This window comes from Crinia signifera, chromosome 12 (assembly GCF_055691185.1).
Source record: "Crinia signifera chromosome 12, ASM5569118v1, whole genome shotgun sequence".
Taxonomy (NCBI): domain Eukaryota; kingdom Metazoa; phylum Chordata; class Amphibia; order Anura; family Myobatrachidae; genus Crinia; species Crinia signifera.
This window is the reverse complement of record NC_139228.1, coordinates 46878632-46897471: the sequence shown is the minus strand read 5'-3', so window position 1 is coordinate 46897471 and position 18840 is coordinate 46878632. Positions and strand designations below refer to the sequence as shown.

The 18840-nt window shown below is 44.6% G+C and overlaps 1 protein-coding gene across 1 annotated transcript in view; it reads right to left on the bottom strand.

Annotated features, from left to right (window-relative positions):
• Positions 1-18840, bottom strand: part of STX7 (syntaxin 7) — a 310458-nt gene that overhangs the window by 122489 nt on the left and 169129 nt on the right. Inside the window, exon 6 of the mRNA XM_083167279.1 lies at positions 11583-11635. Coding sequence (XP_083023405.1) covers positions 11583-11635 — 53 coding nt within the window. The remainder of the gene's footprint in view (positions 1-11582; positions 11636-18840) is intronic.

Sequence of the window (18840 nt, the reverse complement as noted above, 5' to 3'; positions counted from 1 at the left end):
TGCCAAAACTGTCAGGGCATGCTGGGACATGTAGTTCTACAACATCTGGAGGGCCACAGGTTGAAGACATGTAGGTTAGACTTTCCCAGCCAATCCACTGCGGTTTCCCTCCTGGGTATTGGCCAGCCCATTCTCCTCCCACCTGCAGGTATAAAAGTGCTGGGAGGACTCCTGCACTTCGTCAGAGCCTTCACTGTCAACCCTCCGGTTAGATGTTCCAGTGCTATATACCAGCTCCTGCACAGCCTGACTCCTGCTGCTTCCAGGCAGTCTCCAAGCCAGCTGTTCCCGTCAGCTACCATTCCTATTGTACTTCATCTGCATCCTGCACCTGTGTGCCTCCAAGCTCCTTCACCAGTGTTCACCTGTTCCTGCATTCCAAGACCCTGCACCAGCGTTCCTACACCTGTGTGTCTCCAAGCTCCTTCACCAGTGTTCACCTGTTCCTGCATTCCAAGACCCTACACCAGCGTTCCTACACCTGTGTGCCTCCAAGCTCCTTCACCAGTGTTCACCTGTTCCTGCATTCTAAGTACCTGCACCAGTGTGCCCCTACACCTGTGGGCTTCCAAGTACCTGCACCAGCGTTCACCTGTATGCTTCCAAGTTCGTGCACCTGTGAACACTTGCACCTGCCTGCTTCAGTTCCTGCACCTGCGACCACCGCAGATCTCAGCTATCCGCACCTGTGCCCCAGTTGCTGTCATCCCGTGCTTCCGGCACCTGCGCTCCAGTGATCCTACTCCGTGCTCCTGGCACCTGCGCTCCAGTGGTCCTACTCCGTGCTCCCGGCACCTGCGATCCAGTGGCCCTACGCCGCTCTCCCGGCACCTGTGCTCCAGTGGTCCTACTCCGTGCTTCCGGCACCTGCGCTCCAGTGGTTCTACTCCGTGTTTCCAGACACCTGTGCTCCTGTGGTCTTTCCTGCGTGTTTCCAGACACCTAAGCGCAAGTGGTCTCTGTTCAGTTACCTACACCTGCAATTCCGTGACCAGCTGCCTGCACCTGCAATTCCGTGACCAGCTGCCTGCACCTGCAATTCCGTTATCCGTTACCTGCAATTCCGTTATCCGTTACCTGCACCTGCAATTCCGTTATCCGTTACCTGCACCTGGAATTCCGTTATCTGCACTTGCAATTCAGTTATCCGTTACCTGCACCTGCAATTCCGTTATCCGTTACCTGCACTTGCAATTCCGTTATCAGTACTACTGTCTTGTGTTTTCTTCAATAAAGACTTATTTATTATTATCAGTTCATCTTGTTGTCCTGGTCACGCCTTGGGGCTCTTCTTCATGTATGAGTGGATGCCTAAAACCCTTTACGGGCTCCCAGGTTAATACGCCTGTCCCTACGCCTGAGACTTCCCAGGGTCAGTCTTCAACCGCAGGCGTGACATAAAGAATACACTGGGATCAACATAAGGAATGAACAACTAAAACTGGCATTATTTGCAGATGATCTCCTATTATTTGTCTCTAATCCCCTCACATCTCTTCCAACTATCATGAATGTAATAAACTAATTTGGCCCCATATCAGGGTACAAAATAAACATTGATAAAACCGAAATTCTGCCTCCCAACCCACTACCATCCTCATACTTATTCCATCCTACTATCACCCAATTCAATATACAACCTGAATGTATTAAATACCTAGGCATCTCTATCACTCAGAACATCCAATCTATTTACAAAGCTAACTCTACCCCTTTATTAAACAAAATTACATCACAACTGGAAAGTTGAACCAAACTACCAATCTCCTAGCTAGGAAGGGCCTCAGTCTTGAAAAGCATTATTTTTCATAAAATTTCCTACCGTCTACAAATGTTACCTTGCATTATCCCTAACACAGACATCCAAAGACTAAACAAGCTCATGTACTGTATAAATTCTTATGGGTAGGGAAGAAACCCAGGATGTCCCTCCCTAAATTGATGCTCTTCAAGTCACATGGAGGTCTCAAAATTCCTAATTTCCAAATACAGTATATACATTGTCTGTAAACTTCAGATATATCTCCGATTGGCTATATAACAAATCCACTTATACTGACTTAAATCTAGATAAAAATCTGTTCTACCCATACTCCCCAAGCGCTTTGCTTCACTATCCAATATCAAACATACTGTACCACAAGAAATAATAAAACACATCCTCTTTAAAAGCACTTATGACGCCTGGACGCGAAGAAAAAATTACACAGAGACCCCAAAATAACCCCTTTTATTCCTATATGGGGAAACCCTAACTTTCCACCCTCAATACTTAACCGGAACTACTCAGACTGGTGTCAAAAAGGGCTCGACCTCGCATCCAAACTATTTGACCCGGGAGGCACTATGATACCCTTTCTCGAACCTCCAAACTCAATATGACCTTCCAAAGACACAATTCTTCATGTATCTCCAGGCCCACCACTATACTGCAAAACTAATCCCACTTATTATTGCACCTCAACACCCTGATCCTCTCACCCAAATATTTATGGTCTTATAGAAACACAGGTATAAAACAAGCTACCTATATGACTATGCTCATCTCGGCAAAAGAGAAAACACTTTCAGCCTTAAGCCAGGCATGGATGTCCGATATTCCTGACGTAACCTCTCCACATACTTTACATTTGTTCTCAAAATGGGCAAAACCATGCTGCACTGCAGGTGGGGCAGATGTAACATGTGCAGAAAGAGTTAGATTTGGGTGGGGTGTGCTGAAACTGAAATCTAATATGCTGTGAAAAATATTGCAGCCAAATCTAACTCTCTCTGCACATGTTACATCTGCCCCACCTGCAATGCAGCATGGTTTTGCCCATTTTGACACTAAATTTGTACTGCGATCAGATCTGAATAAGGGCCATAACGCAGTGATAAAACAGTTGACAGAAAAGTCTCATTACCTTTTCAATGGTAATGTCCTACCGACCTTCTATATAACAGGACATTAGCACATATGGAGTAAAGCTGATTATATTTTTCACAACCGTATATATATTTAGGAATGTTTTCTGATAGTAATGTCAATCAAGTTTAAAAAAAATCCCTGCACTGTTTTTGAAATCTGTAAATTAAAAAAAAAACATACTATTTAGCATTTTTTTGGAGCACTGTGAGTGTGGTATATTTTGTCTTATCAATAACAGTGTCTGGTTGTCAGATCTTGCTAATAAGGGCTATTTCACACACTTCGGCTCCTGCCGGGCGGCAAAATCCCGCACAGCAAGGAGGCTGTGCCGCACACAGTAGTTTACAATGGAGGGGATGGCCACAGCCCGGCAGCCGTTTCTTCCAGTGGTGGAATCCGGCTGCAACCATTTGTGTCCATTATTAACTGCTGTGTGCTTCCTGAGTGTAATGCATTGTTACTGAACTTACTGGAGCATTCAGTAAAAATTTTGTTGGACATTAAAAGACACAGAGGTGGACTATTCCTTTAAGGGCAAACAAAAAGGGATTTAACCAGTTTTTTTGCACCAAGTTTCTTTTCTTGATCACATCAATTACAGAGATTCCCCCCCCCCCCTTCCAAAAAAAAAAAAAAAAAAAGAAAAGTAAAAGAAAACATGCTCAGGAGAAAACACCATATTCACAATTGAAACCATGAAAATGGGTCAATTATCATTTTTCTCCCGCCAAAGTCAGTCACTTTGCACTAGGACAAGCTCGTACTCTCTTTTAATAAGCTAAAGTATATTAACCCCTTCCCGACATTTGACGTATATATACGTCATGGCCGGGATGTACTTCCTGACACATGACGTATATATACGTCATGACTTTAAACTGTCACCGCGTCTATAGACGCGGTGACAGTTTAAACATGTCTGCTGTCCCTGACAGCAGACATGTCCCTGCATGCCCAGGGGGGGCGGCGATGCCTCCCCCCCGTCGGCGATCGCTGTGATTGGCTGTTCAATGTGAACAGCCATTCACAGCGTTTTCCTGTGTTACCGGCGAATCAGACGCTCGGTAACACAGGGATCAATCATCGCCGGGTGTGAGGGGGCATGAGGGGGTCACCGGTGATGACGACACCTCACCCCACCTGCCCCCAAGGCTGTGATTGGTCCGTCGGACCGACGGACCAATCACAGCCATGGCGCGTCATTTAAACTAACGGTGACTGCGCTGCAGACGCCATTCTGGTCTGGAATTGCGTGCAGAGCGGTCACCGGCCAATCTGTCGTGATATACTGACCTGATCCTTGCCTGATACTTACCTGATCACCGCTGGTAGTGTGCTGCCAGCAGCTGGATGCTTCCTGGATCTTGTCACTTCCTGTGTGCTGCTGCTGCAGTGTCATAGAGTGACAGATAGTGAGAGATAGTGACAGAGAGTGATAGAGAGTGCTATATTTTGTGTCTGCTGCCCCCCTTTTTGTGCTGATCACTATATCTGTGCTGATCAGCAACTTCTTGGGGGTGCAGGTTTTTTTTTTTAATATATATACCTGTCAGTTGCACCAAAGGTTGTGCTGCCTGTGTAACTGACTGCTGCCCCCCCTGCTGCCCCCCCTTTTGTGCTGATCAGTTTAAATTAACTGATCAGCAACTTTTTGGGGGTCCAGGGTTTTTTTTTTTATATATACCCTGTCAGGTTGCACCCACAGTTGTGTGCCTGCTGCCCCTCACTGCTAATCAGTGTTGCATCACTGCATCACTGATCTGCAGGTTTTTTTTTTTGGAGAGTGCAGTGGGGTTTTGTTTTTACACCCACGTTGCTTTTGTGGGTGTCCTGTGGCCGCTGAGCGCTGATCAGTGACGTACATCACTGAACAGCATTTTTGGCACAGGGTTGATATAATTTTCTTTCTGCAGTTTTTTTAAATTGTTTTTTTTTTTGGAGAGTGCTGTGGTTTATTTTTTTTAAATTGTTTTTACACCCACGTTGCTTTTGTGGGTGTCCTGTGGCCGCTGAGTGCTGATCAGTGACGTACATCACTGAACAGCATTTTTGGCACAGGGTTGATATAATTTTTTTTCTGCAGTTTTTTTAAATTGTTTTTTTTTTTGGAGAGTGCTGTGGTTTATTTTTTTAAAATTGTTTTTACACCCACGTTGCTTTTGTGGGTGTCCTGTGGCCGCTGAGCGCTGATCAGTGACGTACATCACTGATCAGCATTTTCGGCACAGGGTTGATCTATTTTTTATTTTTTTTTTGGATCAAATTCCTGTTGCCTTTGAGCGCTGTTCAGTGACGGACGTTACTGACCAACATCTGTGCTCAATTTTTGGCGCAGGACCTTTTTTTTTTTTTAACCCCTTCAAGGTTGTACCAAAAGCTGCCTTGAAGTTGCTGAGTGAGGTACGTCACAGATCAGCATTTTTGCCACAGGGTTGATCTAATTTTTTTTTTTATTGGGATCAAATTCCTGTATAAAGTATTTTTTTTTCTGCACTACATACACACTACACACTACAAACCCCCCGTGTTGAAATAAAGTTTGTACCCCCCCTACACTATACACGTGTTGAAACATTACACTTACAGAAACACAAAAATAAAAATGGCATCCCAAATGTCATCCCAAATGTCATCCCAGTCATCCAGAAGAATGTATTCAGCGGAGGAGGCATATGCCATGCTTGCCTCTGACTCTGACACAGCCAGTGCAAGCGGGGAATTTGAAGGATTCGTCTTAACCTCATCTTCCTCCTCTAGTGATGAGGGACCCCCTCAAAGATGCCCCCGTAGAGCAGCTGAGACCCCCCCCCCAAATGATTGATCCCGTATGGACCCCACCACCAGACAATTTTGAGCCCCAGGTTCCTGAGTTTTTGGCCATCCCAGGAATCCAATTTGATTCAACAGGTCTCAGAGAAATTGACTTTTTCAAATTATTTTTCTCTGATGATTTTATAAATTTAATGGTGGATCAAAGTAATTTATATGCCCAGCAGTTTATTGCTCAAAACCCCACGTCATCATTTGCTAGGTGGACCCCTGTAGATGCAGTAGAGATGATGACGTTTTGGGGTCTGGTGTTACATATGGGCATAGTAAAAAAGCCAGAAATTAGGCAATATTGGAGTACAGATGTTCTGTACAGCACCCCATTTTACCGTATGGCCATGACTCAGACTCGTTTTGAGACAATCCTTAAATTTTTACATTACACCGATAATGCACAGTGCCCACCCAGAGATGATCCCACCTTTGACCGGCTATTCAAAGTCAGGCCGGTCATTGATCATTTCAGTGCCAAATGTGCAGAGATGTACATCCCTGAAAAATTTATTTGTATCGACGAGTCCCTTATACATTTTAAAGGAAGGGTTAAATTCCGCCAGTACCTTCCCAATAAGAGGGCAAGGTATGGCATAAAAATGTATAAGCTGTGTGAAAGGACCTCAGGGTACACCCACAGGTTTAGGGTATATGAAGGGAAGGATTCAAGAATTGAACCGCCAGAATGCCCCCCCTCCCTCGTAGGTGTTAGTGGAAAAATTGTCTGGGATTTAGTGCACCCCTTCCTGGATAAAGGTTATCACCTCTATGTGGATAACTTTTACACTAGCATCCCCCTGTTTAAGGCCCTTGGTTCAAGAGGTACAGCAGCGTGCGGTACTGTGCGCAAGAACCAAAGAGGCCTCCCAAAAACGCACATTGCCCAAGTACTGAGAAGGGGTGAAAGCAGGGCACAATCCACCGAAAATATGTTGTTGGTCAAATATAAGGACAAGAGGGATGTCCTTATACTGACAACAATTCATGGAGACAGTACCACCTCCGTCCCTGTACGAGGTACCAGTACCCACACCTCAAAACCTAATTGTATCCTAGATTACAATAAGTACATGGGCGGAGTGGATCTTTCAGATCAGGTACTGAAGCCGTACAGTCCCCTGCGGAAAACAAAAATCTGGTACAAGAAGCTGGCCGTGTATATCATCCAGATGGCACTGTATAACGCTTATGTGCTATTCCGTTCTACCAGCCAGAGGGGGACATTTATGCACTTTCAAGAGGAAGTCATAAAGGGCCTAATATTTGGGAACCAGCAGGCAGAGGACCCCAGTACTTCTAGTACTGGCCCCCGTATTGTACCAGGGCAGCATTTTCCTAACGAAATCCCCTCCACTGCAAAAAAGGGCAGGACACAAAAAAGGTGCAAAGTTTGCTATAAACAGGGAATAAGAAAAGATACTATTTTCCACTGTGAAACTTGCCCCGACAAACCCGGCCTATGTATAAAAGAGTGTTTTAAAATATACCACACATCTATGGATTATTAGGTTCATCATTTCACCGTGCTTCGGGGGTCTTGCTAATGCCACATAGCACCCACCATTCATTCCACCAGAATCTGAGCTGCAAAATCCAAAAATCACTCCTTCCCTTTTGAGTCCTGCCATGCACCCAACTGGTATTTTTCGGTCACATATGAGGCATTGCCATACTCGGGAGAAATTGGGGCACAGATTTTGGGGTGCTTTTTCTCCTTCATACCTTCTGAAAATGAAAAATTTTGAGCCAGAACTGCATTTTTGTGTAAAAAAATGTAATTTTTCATTTGCACAGCCCAGTTGTATCAAAATTGGTGAAACCCCTGGGGGTTTGAAATGTACACTATACCCCTAGATGAATTCCCTGAGGGGTGTAGTTTGCAAAATGGGGTAACTTGTGGGGGGGTTCCACTGTATTGGTGCTTTGGGGGACTTGCTAATGCGACATAGCACCCACCAACATTCCACCAGAATCTGTGCTGCAAAATCCAAATATCACTCCTTCCCTTTTGAGTCCTGCCATTTTTTGGTCACACATGAGGCATTGCCGTACTCGGGAGAAATTGGGGCACAGGTTTTGGGGTGCTTTGTCTCCTTCATTCCTTGTGAAAATGAAAAATTTTGAGCCAGAACTGCATTTTTGTGTAAAAAAATTAATTTTTCATTTTCACTGCCCAGTTGTACCACAATTGGTGAAACCCCTGGGGGTTTGAAATGTACACTATACCCCTAGTTGAATTCCCTGAGGGGTGTAGTTTGCAAAATGGGGTCACTTGTGGGGGGGTTCCACTGTATTGGTGCTTCGGGAGTCTTGCTAATGCGACATAGCACCCACCAACATTCCACCAGAATCTGTGCTGCAAAATCCAAATATCACTCCTTCCCTTCTGAGTCCTGCCATTTTTTGGTCACACATGAGGCATTGCCGTACTCGGGAGAAATTGGGGCACAGATTTTGGGGTGCTTTGTCTCCTTCATTCCTTGTGAAAATGAAAAATTTTGAGCCAGAACTGCATTTTTGTGTAAAAAAAATTTAATTTTTCATTTGCACAGCCCAGTTGTATCAAAATTGGTGAAACCCCTGGGGGTTTGAAATGTACACTATACCCCTAGATGAATTCCCTAAAGGGGTGTAGTTTGCAAAATGGGGTCACTTGTGGGGGGGTTCCACTGTATTGGTGCTTCGGGGGTCTTGCTAATGCGACATAGCACCCACCAACATTCCACCAGATCTGTGCTGCAAAATCCCAAAATCACTCCTTCCTTTCTGAGTCCTGCCATGCACCCAAATGGTATTTTTTGGTCACATGTGAGGCATTGCCGTACTCGGGAGAAATTGGGGCACAGATTTTGGGGTGCTTTGTCTCCTTCATTCCTTGTGAAAATGAAAAATCTTGAGCCAGAACTGCATTTTTGTGTAAAAAATTAAATTTTTCATTTTCACTGCCCAGTTGTACCACAATTGGTGAAACCCCTGGGGGTTTGAAATGTACACTATACCCCTAGATGAATTCCCTGAGGGGTGTAGTTTGCAAAATGGGGTCACTTGTGGGGGGGTTCCACTGTATTGGTGCTTCGGGGGTCTTGCTAATGTGACATAGCACCCACCAACATTCCACCAGAATCTGAGCTGCAAAATCCAAAAATCACTCCTTCCCTTCTGAGTCCTGCCATGCACCCAAATGGTATTTTTTGGTCACATGTGAGGCATTGCCGTACTCGGGAGAAATTGGGGCACAGATTTTGGGGTGCTTTTTCTCCTTCATACCTTATGAAAATGAAAAATTTTGAGCCAGAACTGCATTTTTGTGTAAAAAAATGTAATTTTTCATTTGCACAGCCCAGTTGTATCAAAATTGGTGAAACCCCTGGGGGTTTGAAATGTACACTATACCCCTAGATGAATTCCCTGAGGGGTGTAGTTTGCAAAATGGGAACACTTGTGGGGGGGTTCCACTGTATTGGTGCTTCGGGGGTCTTGCTAATGCGACATAGCACCCACCAACATTCCACCAGAATCTGAGCTGCAAAATCCAAAAATCACTCCTTCCCTTCTGAATCCTGCGATGCACCCAAATGGTATTTTTTGGTCACATGTGAGGCATTGCCGTACTCGGGAGAAATTGGGGCACAGATTTTGGGGTGCTTTTTCTCCTTCATACCTTGTGAAAATGAAAAATTTTGAGCCAGAACTGCATTTTTGTGTAAAAAATTTAACTTTTCATTTTCACTGCCCAGTTGTACCACAATTGGTGAAACCCCTGGGGGTTTGAAATGTACACTATACCCCTAGATGAATTCCCTGAGGGGTGTAGTTTGCAAAATGGGGTCACTTGTGGGGGGGTTCCACTGTATTGGTGCTTCGGGGGACTTGCTAATGCGACATAGCACCCACCAACATTCCACCAGAATCTGAGCTGCAAAATCCAAAAATCACTCCTTCCCTTCTGAGTCCTGCCATGCACCCAAATGGTATTTTTTGGTCACATGTGAGGCATTGCCTTACTCGGGAGAAATTGGGGCACATATTTTGGGGTGCTTTTTCTCCTTTATACCTTATGAAAATGAAAAATTTTGAGCCAGAACTGCATTTTTGTGTAAAAAAATGTAATTTTTCATTTGCACAGCCCAGTTGTATCAAAATTGGTGAAACCCTTGGGGGTTTGAAATGTACACTATACCCCTAGATGAATTCCCTGAGGGGTGTAGTTTGCAAAATGGGATCACTTGTGGGGGGTTCCACTGTATTGGTGCTTCGGGGGTCTTGCTAATGCGACATAGCACCCACCAACATTCCACCAGAATCTGAGCTGCAAAATCCAAAAATCACTCCTTCCCTTCTGAGTCCTGCCATGCACCCAAATGGTATTTTTTGGTCACATGTGAGGCATTGCCGTACTCGGAAGAAATTGGGGCACAGATTTTGGGGTGCTTTGTCTCCTTCATTCCTTGTGAAAATGAAAAATTTTGAGCCAGAACTGCCTTTTTGTGTAAAAAATTAAATTTTTCATTTTCACTGCCCAGTTGTACCACAATTGGTGAAACCCCTGGGGGTTTGAAATGTACACTATATCCCTAGATGAATTCCCTGAGGGCTGTAGTTTGCAAAATGGGGTCACTTGTGGGGGGGTTCCTAACTTTTAGCATCTTATGGTGCCTAGAAACCTACATGGTGCCTAAAAAATAATCTCATAAAAAGGAGGCTCCAAAATCAAGTAGGTGCTCCTTCTATTATGAAGCCTGTGGTTTGGTCAACGTGCACACTAGGGCCACATATAGGATATTTATGAAAACAAAAGAATTGGGGGAATCAATTTTTAGTCACATTTCTCTAGTAAAATCTACTGTGTTCCTTAGAAAAATGTATTAAAATTGCAAATCTGCAAAAAAAATGAAATTTTGAAATTTCACCTACACTTTGTTTTAATTCCTGTGAAACACCTAAAGGGTTAACAAACTTCCAAAATGCTGTTTTGAATACTGTGAGAGGTTCAGTTTTTGAAATGGCATCATTTATGGCGGTGTCTCACATACAAGTCCCTCAAAGTCACATCAGAACTGAACTGGTCCCTAAAAAAATCAGTGTTTGAAATTTTCTTGAAAATTTGAGAATTTGCTATTCATATTTTAAGCCTCCTAGTGTCCAAAAAAATTAAAAGGAGGTTGAAATAATGATGGAAACATAAAGTAGACATATGGTCTATGTTAGTTATTAACTATTTTGAGTGGTATGATTATTTGTCTCACAAGCAGAAAATGTAACATTTTGAAAATTGCTAAAATTTTTCATTTTTTTACGACATTTTGGTATTTTTCACAAAAAAACACAGACTGTATCGACCCAAATTTACCACTAATTTGAAGTACAATGTGTCACGAGAAAACAATCTCAAAATCACTGGGATAAGTAAAAGCAAAAAAAAGTTATCCCCACTTAAGTGATACATGTCAGATTTGAAAAAAAGGGCTCTGTCAGGAAGGCAAAAACAGGCTGCGGCGGGAAGGGGTTAATAAACCACTCTAAGACATCCTGACATAATTTTAACTAGATTAGAGCATCTCCATAGTTTTCGTGCTTTTGGACGTTTCTTATTCAGGTCAAGTCACAACTTTTCCAAACTAGCCGATTTTGAATTTCTCAATTTCATTTTTTTCACTCCGCCCTAATGCACATATCTCTAGGATAGGGCCTTAGAAACCAATGAAGAACAATGTGGTTTATGTTTAAAAAGTCAAAACCATCTTGCTGTATTGATTTAAATGCTGTATTTGAATTAGTTCACAAAGCCCTAAAAACTATTTTTATTAAATTATTCCCAGCATCTCTTCCAAATTGTTTTGTGACTTACTTTTCCCACGTCACCAGTGATCCATCCTTATAAGTGTCATCTGGTACTCCCCCCTAAAAATAAAAAGGAAGCTGGATGAAATCTTTGTAGAGGCCTGCCATAAGGTTTGAGTAGCAAATATACTGAAACTTAAAAACTAAAATCCAGAAAAAAATAAATGAACTGTACCATATCAGAATAAGGACTGTGTTGTGACATTTACAGTTCACTAACTGTGTACAGGTGCCATGCTCTACCTAAAGCCCACAGTGAGATATTGGCTAATGGCAAATTTTGACTAAGCAAATTTGACTAAGTGATTTTGAATAGATGATCAAGAGATTTTGGCTAGATGCACTAGAGAGTTTGACTAAGCGATTTTGTCTAAGTGGTAGCCAACTCCAGTCCTCAAGAGTTACCGACAGTTAATGTTTTCCATGTCTCCTCACAAAATCACAAGTGAAGTATTTAGCTCCACCTGTGGATCTTTTAAAGTGTTTCAGTCCGTAATGAGTGCACCTGTGAGGTGAGCTGGAAAATATGAACTGTTGGTAGCTCTGGAGGACTGGAGTTGGCTACCACTGATCTATGTTAAGCAATCTATGCTAGACAATATTGACTAAACAGGAGACAAACTGGAAGATTTTGGATAACCTTTTAGGAGATTTTGATATATCTCTTTACAAAATCTCCGTGTGTACAGCCCTTAAGAGTAGACCTATGAAGCATGCAGATAAAATGATCACACTTCCCACAACAACCTCATGTAGAAATAATTTTTTCACAAATGCAAAACAAAATACACTAAAGTAAGCCACCCTATGCACCATAATTAGGATTTTTTTTTTAATTATAGCAAAACCTCTGTATTGTTTATATAGACGGCAAGAGAAAAGGATACGAGACCTGTAAAGAGGCTGTGTTCCTACAAGCAGACTAAACCTAACCGAGGAAGCATAACAATATCTTAATGAGTTCAGAGCTGAGCAGTGTTTATAAAGACTTTGGGTCGATCCTATTAAAGGATTCAGTATTGAATCCCGACAGCCGAAATGCCGACAAGGGGGGGACGTGGATCGCCCACCCCCCCCTTGCGGGCTCGCTGCGCTCGCCACGCAGCGGCCCGGTGCCTCGCTACGCTCGGCACACTAATTTATTCTCCCTCCAGGGGTGTCGTGGACACCCACGGAGGGAGAATGTGTCTGCATTTCGGCGGTCGGGATTCCGGCGTCGGGATTCTGAACGCCGGGATCCCGACCGCCGGGATTGTAACTGCATCCCCTATTAAAGAATACAAGACAAAATGGAAGCGCTGCGCTAATTTCGATCTTGATTGGGAATAATATGGAACTGGGAGATGATAAGGTACTTGTGGAGTATCACGGCTCCCATCGCATGCCATATGTAGTGGCATGAGATGGCATGCGATGGGATGCGATTTTTACAGTTTTTAAGCATTTTTTTTTAAAAATCGGATCGCATGCGTTTTTGAACAGAAATGCATTGAAATTAGCATCAAACATGTTCAATGGCCCCCAAATGTCATTTTTCAGGCTGTACCACACCCACTATCAACGCGAACCCGAAGCGTGGCGAGCGCAGCAAGCCCACGAGGGGCGGCGGTACGCGTCCTACAACCTTTTCATACCTCCACTATCCACGTCGGCGTGGAGTTGAGAATAGAAAGTGTGGCGAGCACAGCGTGGCGAGCGCAGCGATCCCCGCGAGGGAACACGGACACCTGTGAAGCCCGCGAGGGGAAGCGGATACCTGTGAAGGTATCCGTGTCCCCTCGCGGGGCTCGCTGCGCTCGTCACACTTCGGGCTCGGTGGCTCACTACGCTCGCCACACTTTCTATTCTTAGCTCCACGCCGACGTGGATAGTGGGGGTATGAAAAGGTCGTAGGACGCGTACCGCCGCCCCTCGCGGGCTCGCTGCGCTTCGGGTTCGCGTTGATAGTGGGGGTGGTACAGCCTGAAAAATGACATTTGGGGGCCATTGAACATGTTTGATACTAATTCCAATGCATTTGGATGCATTTCTGTTCAAAATCGCATGCGATGCGATTTTTTCCTATGCAATGGCTATCGTGGGAGCCGTGATACTCCACAAGTACCGATGATTTGTTCACTAACAGGCCTATACTAGGCTCAAGGAAAATAAATTCCTTACTGAATTAAGAAGAGGATTCTTCACCATTAGAGCAGTAATATTCTGGAACTCAGTGCCAGTGGGGGTGATTACAGCAACTACTGTTGATTAATTTAAATCAAAATTGGATACATTTTTGGCCACTAGGGGAATCCTATAGATATGACTTAAGGAGCCCATACACGCTCCATTTTAAAGCTCCGTTCTGTACTTTTAAAGTACACATCGTATCGAATCGCATCCCTGCAGTGTGCATGCACTGCGATTCGATACGATGTGTACCTAGTACAAAAAGTATGTGCAGCACATACTTTTTGTACCTTACTATGTGATGCGCGGGAGCGCGCATCGCATAGTACAGAACGGAGCCGGCGAAAACGGAGCGTGTATGGGTTCCTTTAGGTTGAACACGATGGAGTAACGTCTTTTTTCAGCCTTAATTACTATGTTACTATGTATCATAAGTGGGGCTAGTAAAAATTTTTATTCTTTTTGTAAGAGGGGCTGTCTTCATCCAGTGACCTGGTGGGTGAGAGACGCCGCATCCTGCACTTTGGTGACACAGCGGGTGAGAGACGTTGTCACAATCACTGGTGAACTTGCCAGTGATCAGCCATCGAGCTCCAACCATCTGGACTCCTGCCATCAAGCTCCAACCATCTAAACCCCTGCTGTGAATGTCGAGTCCCGGCACCACAGCGGAAAACAGTGGCATATTGCAGATTCCCTTGTACATCCAAATACACGGCAAATAATCCACAAACTGTCAAACACCATCAGGCTTTGAGGGGACTGCTATTATATGCATAAGTTATATTTAAAAAAAGTAAATATTGTTATTCATCATTAGAATATTATAAAGATACATTATTGCAGATTTTTATTCTGAAATATTCTTTTGGAGAAAAATATATGAATTGTACCATACGTATTCGTTAGGTTTAAGAATAATGCTATTGTTATGAACTGATTGATGGCCACCTTAGATCAATATAATTGTTAATACTAATATATTTGTTTATTGCTTACTTAATAAATAGATATTTTTATTTATTATTTTTTATTGGTACATGTCTTTTCAGTCTATGGTACAATATCAAAATTAGCGCAGTGCTTCCTTTTTTGTTTTGTATTCTCCAGTTTTGATCTGCCTGGACGTGGAAGTGTAAAGCACAGATAAACAATTTGGCGTGCATACATCTACATGGCAGAAGCCGGCAGCTTTATAAAAAACGGATTTTATTTTACATATATATTTTCCTGAAAATATTTAGCTTTTTAGTAGATCTTATTAGGTATGCGAGGTGCCATTCAGGTGCCGCGAATCATCTGCACAGAATAGGATCGACCTCTTTGTTTATCCACTCTTCTTACACTATGAGCTAATGGGGCTTTTCAGGATGCACTAGATCGCTTAGAAAATGCCCATACATTGCTAGGGGTCATAGCGATAGCAAAACTTACCCGGAAAGACTAAAAGATCTTAATATGAGCAGAGAAGGGAAAGGGGGAGATGATAGAAACTTTTAAGTTTATCAAGGGTTTTAACAAGGTACAGATGGGAGACATTATTCACAGGAAGAGGAGCAACAGAACACGAGGACAAGCACTGAAACTGGGTGTGGTATAGGGGTCCGACAGTCGGGATCCCAACATTTGGGATCCCAACAGTCATTATCCCGACTGGCCGGACCCAGACAGCATGGCGAGCGCAACAAAGCCCCTTGCTTAGCGAGCCACCTACTCTATTCTCCCTCTATGGGGGTCGTGGACTTCTACGAGGGAAAATAGCCGACGCCCGTCGGGAACCCAGCTGTCGGTGTTTTGACAGTTGGGATCCGGACGTCTAGTGAATGCCTGTCGGGATCCCGACTGTCGGGACCCCGTCCGACACCCGGCTAGATGGGCCAAGTGGTTCTTATATACCGTCAAATTCTAGGTTTCTATGAGGGGTGGATCTGTAGGCAGCTATGTACTCTCCTACTAATGCGGCTCCTTGTCAAAATTTCAAAGGAGGCCACGGTTCCCTTCTGCATTCGAGTCCTGCACCAGCGTTCCCTCACTAGCACTTTTAAAAAGAGCAGTATGCTCCTGACGCAGTACTGTGTTAGCACAGTTCCCCCAGGAGTTCTCCTCACAGGATTCATCACAAGCTCCACCCAGCTTCTCAGAAACAGATCACTCACACTACTCTGTACTACATCTGTGTATATCTGTGAACTGTAGAGTTACAACAGTTTTTTTTTTAAATAAACACAATAATGGTCCTTTTATGGTTTTCTTATTAGCAGTTTTCAAACATTGTTTCAATAGAGTACATCATGGTTCTACGGGAGACAGTATTTTCTCCAAAAAATCTATTAATGAGAAGATATGAATGCAGTTTTTTTAGTTCTCAAATCCAAATACTGTAAACACTCCCCAGCTTGAGGTCAGCATAATTCAGATATAAAAATATATATTTCCTGGGGACTTCCGGTTCCGCCCCCTGATGCAGCAGTAGCAGGGGAACAGAGCTCCGATAACCGGGAGCCCAAACACCCGTTTTCACGTCTTCCAGCCTCCGCAAAACCCGCCAGCCGCCACCCTTATTCCTCCTACAACCCCCCACCACTGCATGAAGCGCTATTACAGCGCAATGCCGAATGCCCAGGGCCGCAGAAAGGACAGAGAGACCAGGACTCCTGGGCCCAAGATGGCGCCGGACGCCGTCTCCCGCCGCGCAGCACCATTCTCCTCACCAGCTAACTCCAGAGGTCCCACTCCCCCCCTGCACGATACCCTACAAGAGGAGCTGGGAGCTCCACACAGTGAGTACACACAATTGCTGCAGCACCTGCCCTCCCCCGATGCCCCGGTCACATATGGGGATATGATTGCCGCCATTAGAACTACCATGGGTCCTCTGCTGCAAGCACAGACCGACAACATAGGCAGAAGAATAGAACAGCTGCATCACAGACTCCTGTCCACAGAACAAACAGTGGGAGCTAACTTTGCAGAGATAGCTGACCTAAAATCCTCATTACAGTCTGCCAGTAAGGAAATAAACCACCTTCATAATAAGGTCCAAGACCTGGAAAACAGGTCGAGGAGATGTAATCTGCGCCTGATAGGCATACCTGAATCTGTGAAGGGACAAGAACTCTTTGACTTTATCAAATTCATTCTGCCAGAATTGCTCCATATTACTAACAGATGTAATGATCTGATTATTGAACGTGCTCACAGGCTGGGCACGTTATGGCCACAGGAGGGCGCCAGACCCCGCGCTGTAATTTTCAAGACTCTAAACTTTCTGCACAAAGAGCTCATCTGGGCATCTTCACGTACAGTCCGAGACATTTCCTGGCAGGGACACAAGATCCTAGTATTTCAGGATTACTCAGCCGAGCTCTCAAAAGCGAGGAATGACTACACCACGACCTACTCACAGCTATTCCGTGACGGAGTAAAGTTCGCAATGCTGTACCCAGCGCGGCTACGAATCTATGACGGCAACTCATTCAGGGACTTCCTGTCCCATTTAGATGCAGAATCCTAACCCTGTGAAGCGACCCCTCCAGCTCCGCAGCAAACATACCAAACGGACTGGGCAGCAGACCCCAACTAAAGGGGTGATACACCCCCTACCTCATCTCTCATCTGCTTCCTGGATCTCCAATCTCCCCCCCCTACTGCAGGAGTATACACTGCACTCATCACCAATGGACAGAAGAGACTGTCTGTGCCACCATCTTCTGCTGCCTCTCTCAGGAAAAACCGCAATGGTTTTTATGAGCATAACTTCCCATATTTCGCAAAATCTTCTCCCCATATCCCCCCCCCCCCTTCTCTCCCCCTTCCCTTTAGCTAAAATGCCTGGCGGGCGATAAAAGGTTATATTACCTGTTACGTTACAGTTTTGGGCTCCGTGGTTCTTAGGAGCACCATAACAACACAGATGAAAGCAATATCGGTGGTTGGTTTCTATTTGTTGCACATATATGGAAGTCTATGTATAAATTGTGAGTCTATCCCCTTCTCCCTCTTCCCTATCCCCCTCTTCCCAAAACAGTATCAATGCTTTGATATTAACATACGCAGACCTACCATCTTATTTCTCAGAATGTTTATACACCCTACCACCCCCCTATTATTTAAATGTCGACGTTAACCCTTGGTAGATGGAATGTGGGCAGCATTAATTCCCCACAAAAACGCAAAAAAGTGCTGATGTATTTATATAAACTTAAGGTACTTGTTTCCTAGCAGGGCGCCCAGATTTTCTACGTACGGCACCGTAGTGAAATCGGATCGCATCGCATCGTATGCCCTTAATGGCATCCAATCAGATGAGATCCAATTTATTATCTTATCCTATCTTTTTAATGGGCTAAGTCAGAGAATACATTAAAAAGATAGAAATCGGATCGCATCGCATCGTATGCCCTTAATGGCATCCAATCAGATGAGATTCAATTTATTATCTTATCCTATCTTTTTAATGGGCTAAGTCAGAGAATACATTAAAAAGATAGGATAAGATAAAAAAATCGTATGGCATACAATGAGATGGGATCCAATTTTTTTTATCTTATCCTATCTTTTTAATGGTGAAAGCGCCTAAATACATGTGAAAGATAGGATGCCCCCCACTATCCACGCCACCCCGTAGCGTGGCGAGCACGGTTGACGCCACCCCGCCATCAACGTGAACCCGAAGCGTGGCGAGCGCAGCGAGCCCGCGAGGGGCGACGGTACGCGTCCTCCGACCTTTTCATGCCCTACTATCCACTAGGGCGTGGAGTGAGAATAGAATAGTGTGGCGAGCGCAGCGAGCCACCGCGCCTGAAGCGTGGCGAGCGCAGCGAGGGGCCGCGGATACCATCACAGTTATACGCGTCCCCTCGCGGGCTTCCCAGGTGTCCATGGCGACGCGGACACCTGGGAAGCCCGCGAAGGGACACGTTTACCTGTGAAGGTATCCGCGTCCGCTCGCCACGCTTCGGGCTCGGTGGCTCGCTGCGCTCGCCACACTATTCTATTCTCACTCCACGCCCTAGTGGATAGTAGGGCATGAAAAGGTCGGAGGACGCGTACCGCCGCCCCTCGCGGGCTCGCTGCGCTCGCCACGCTTCGGGTTC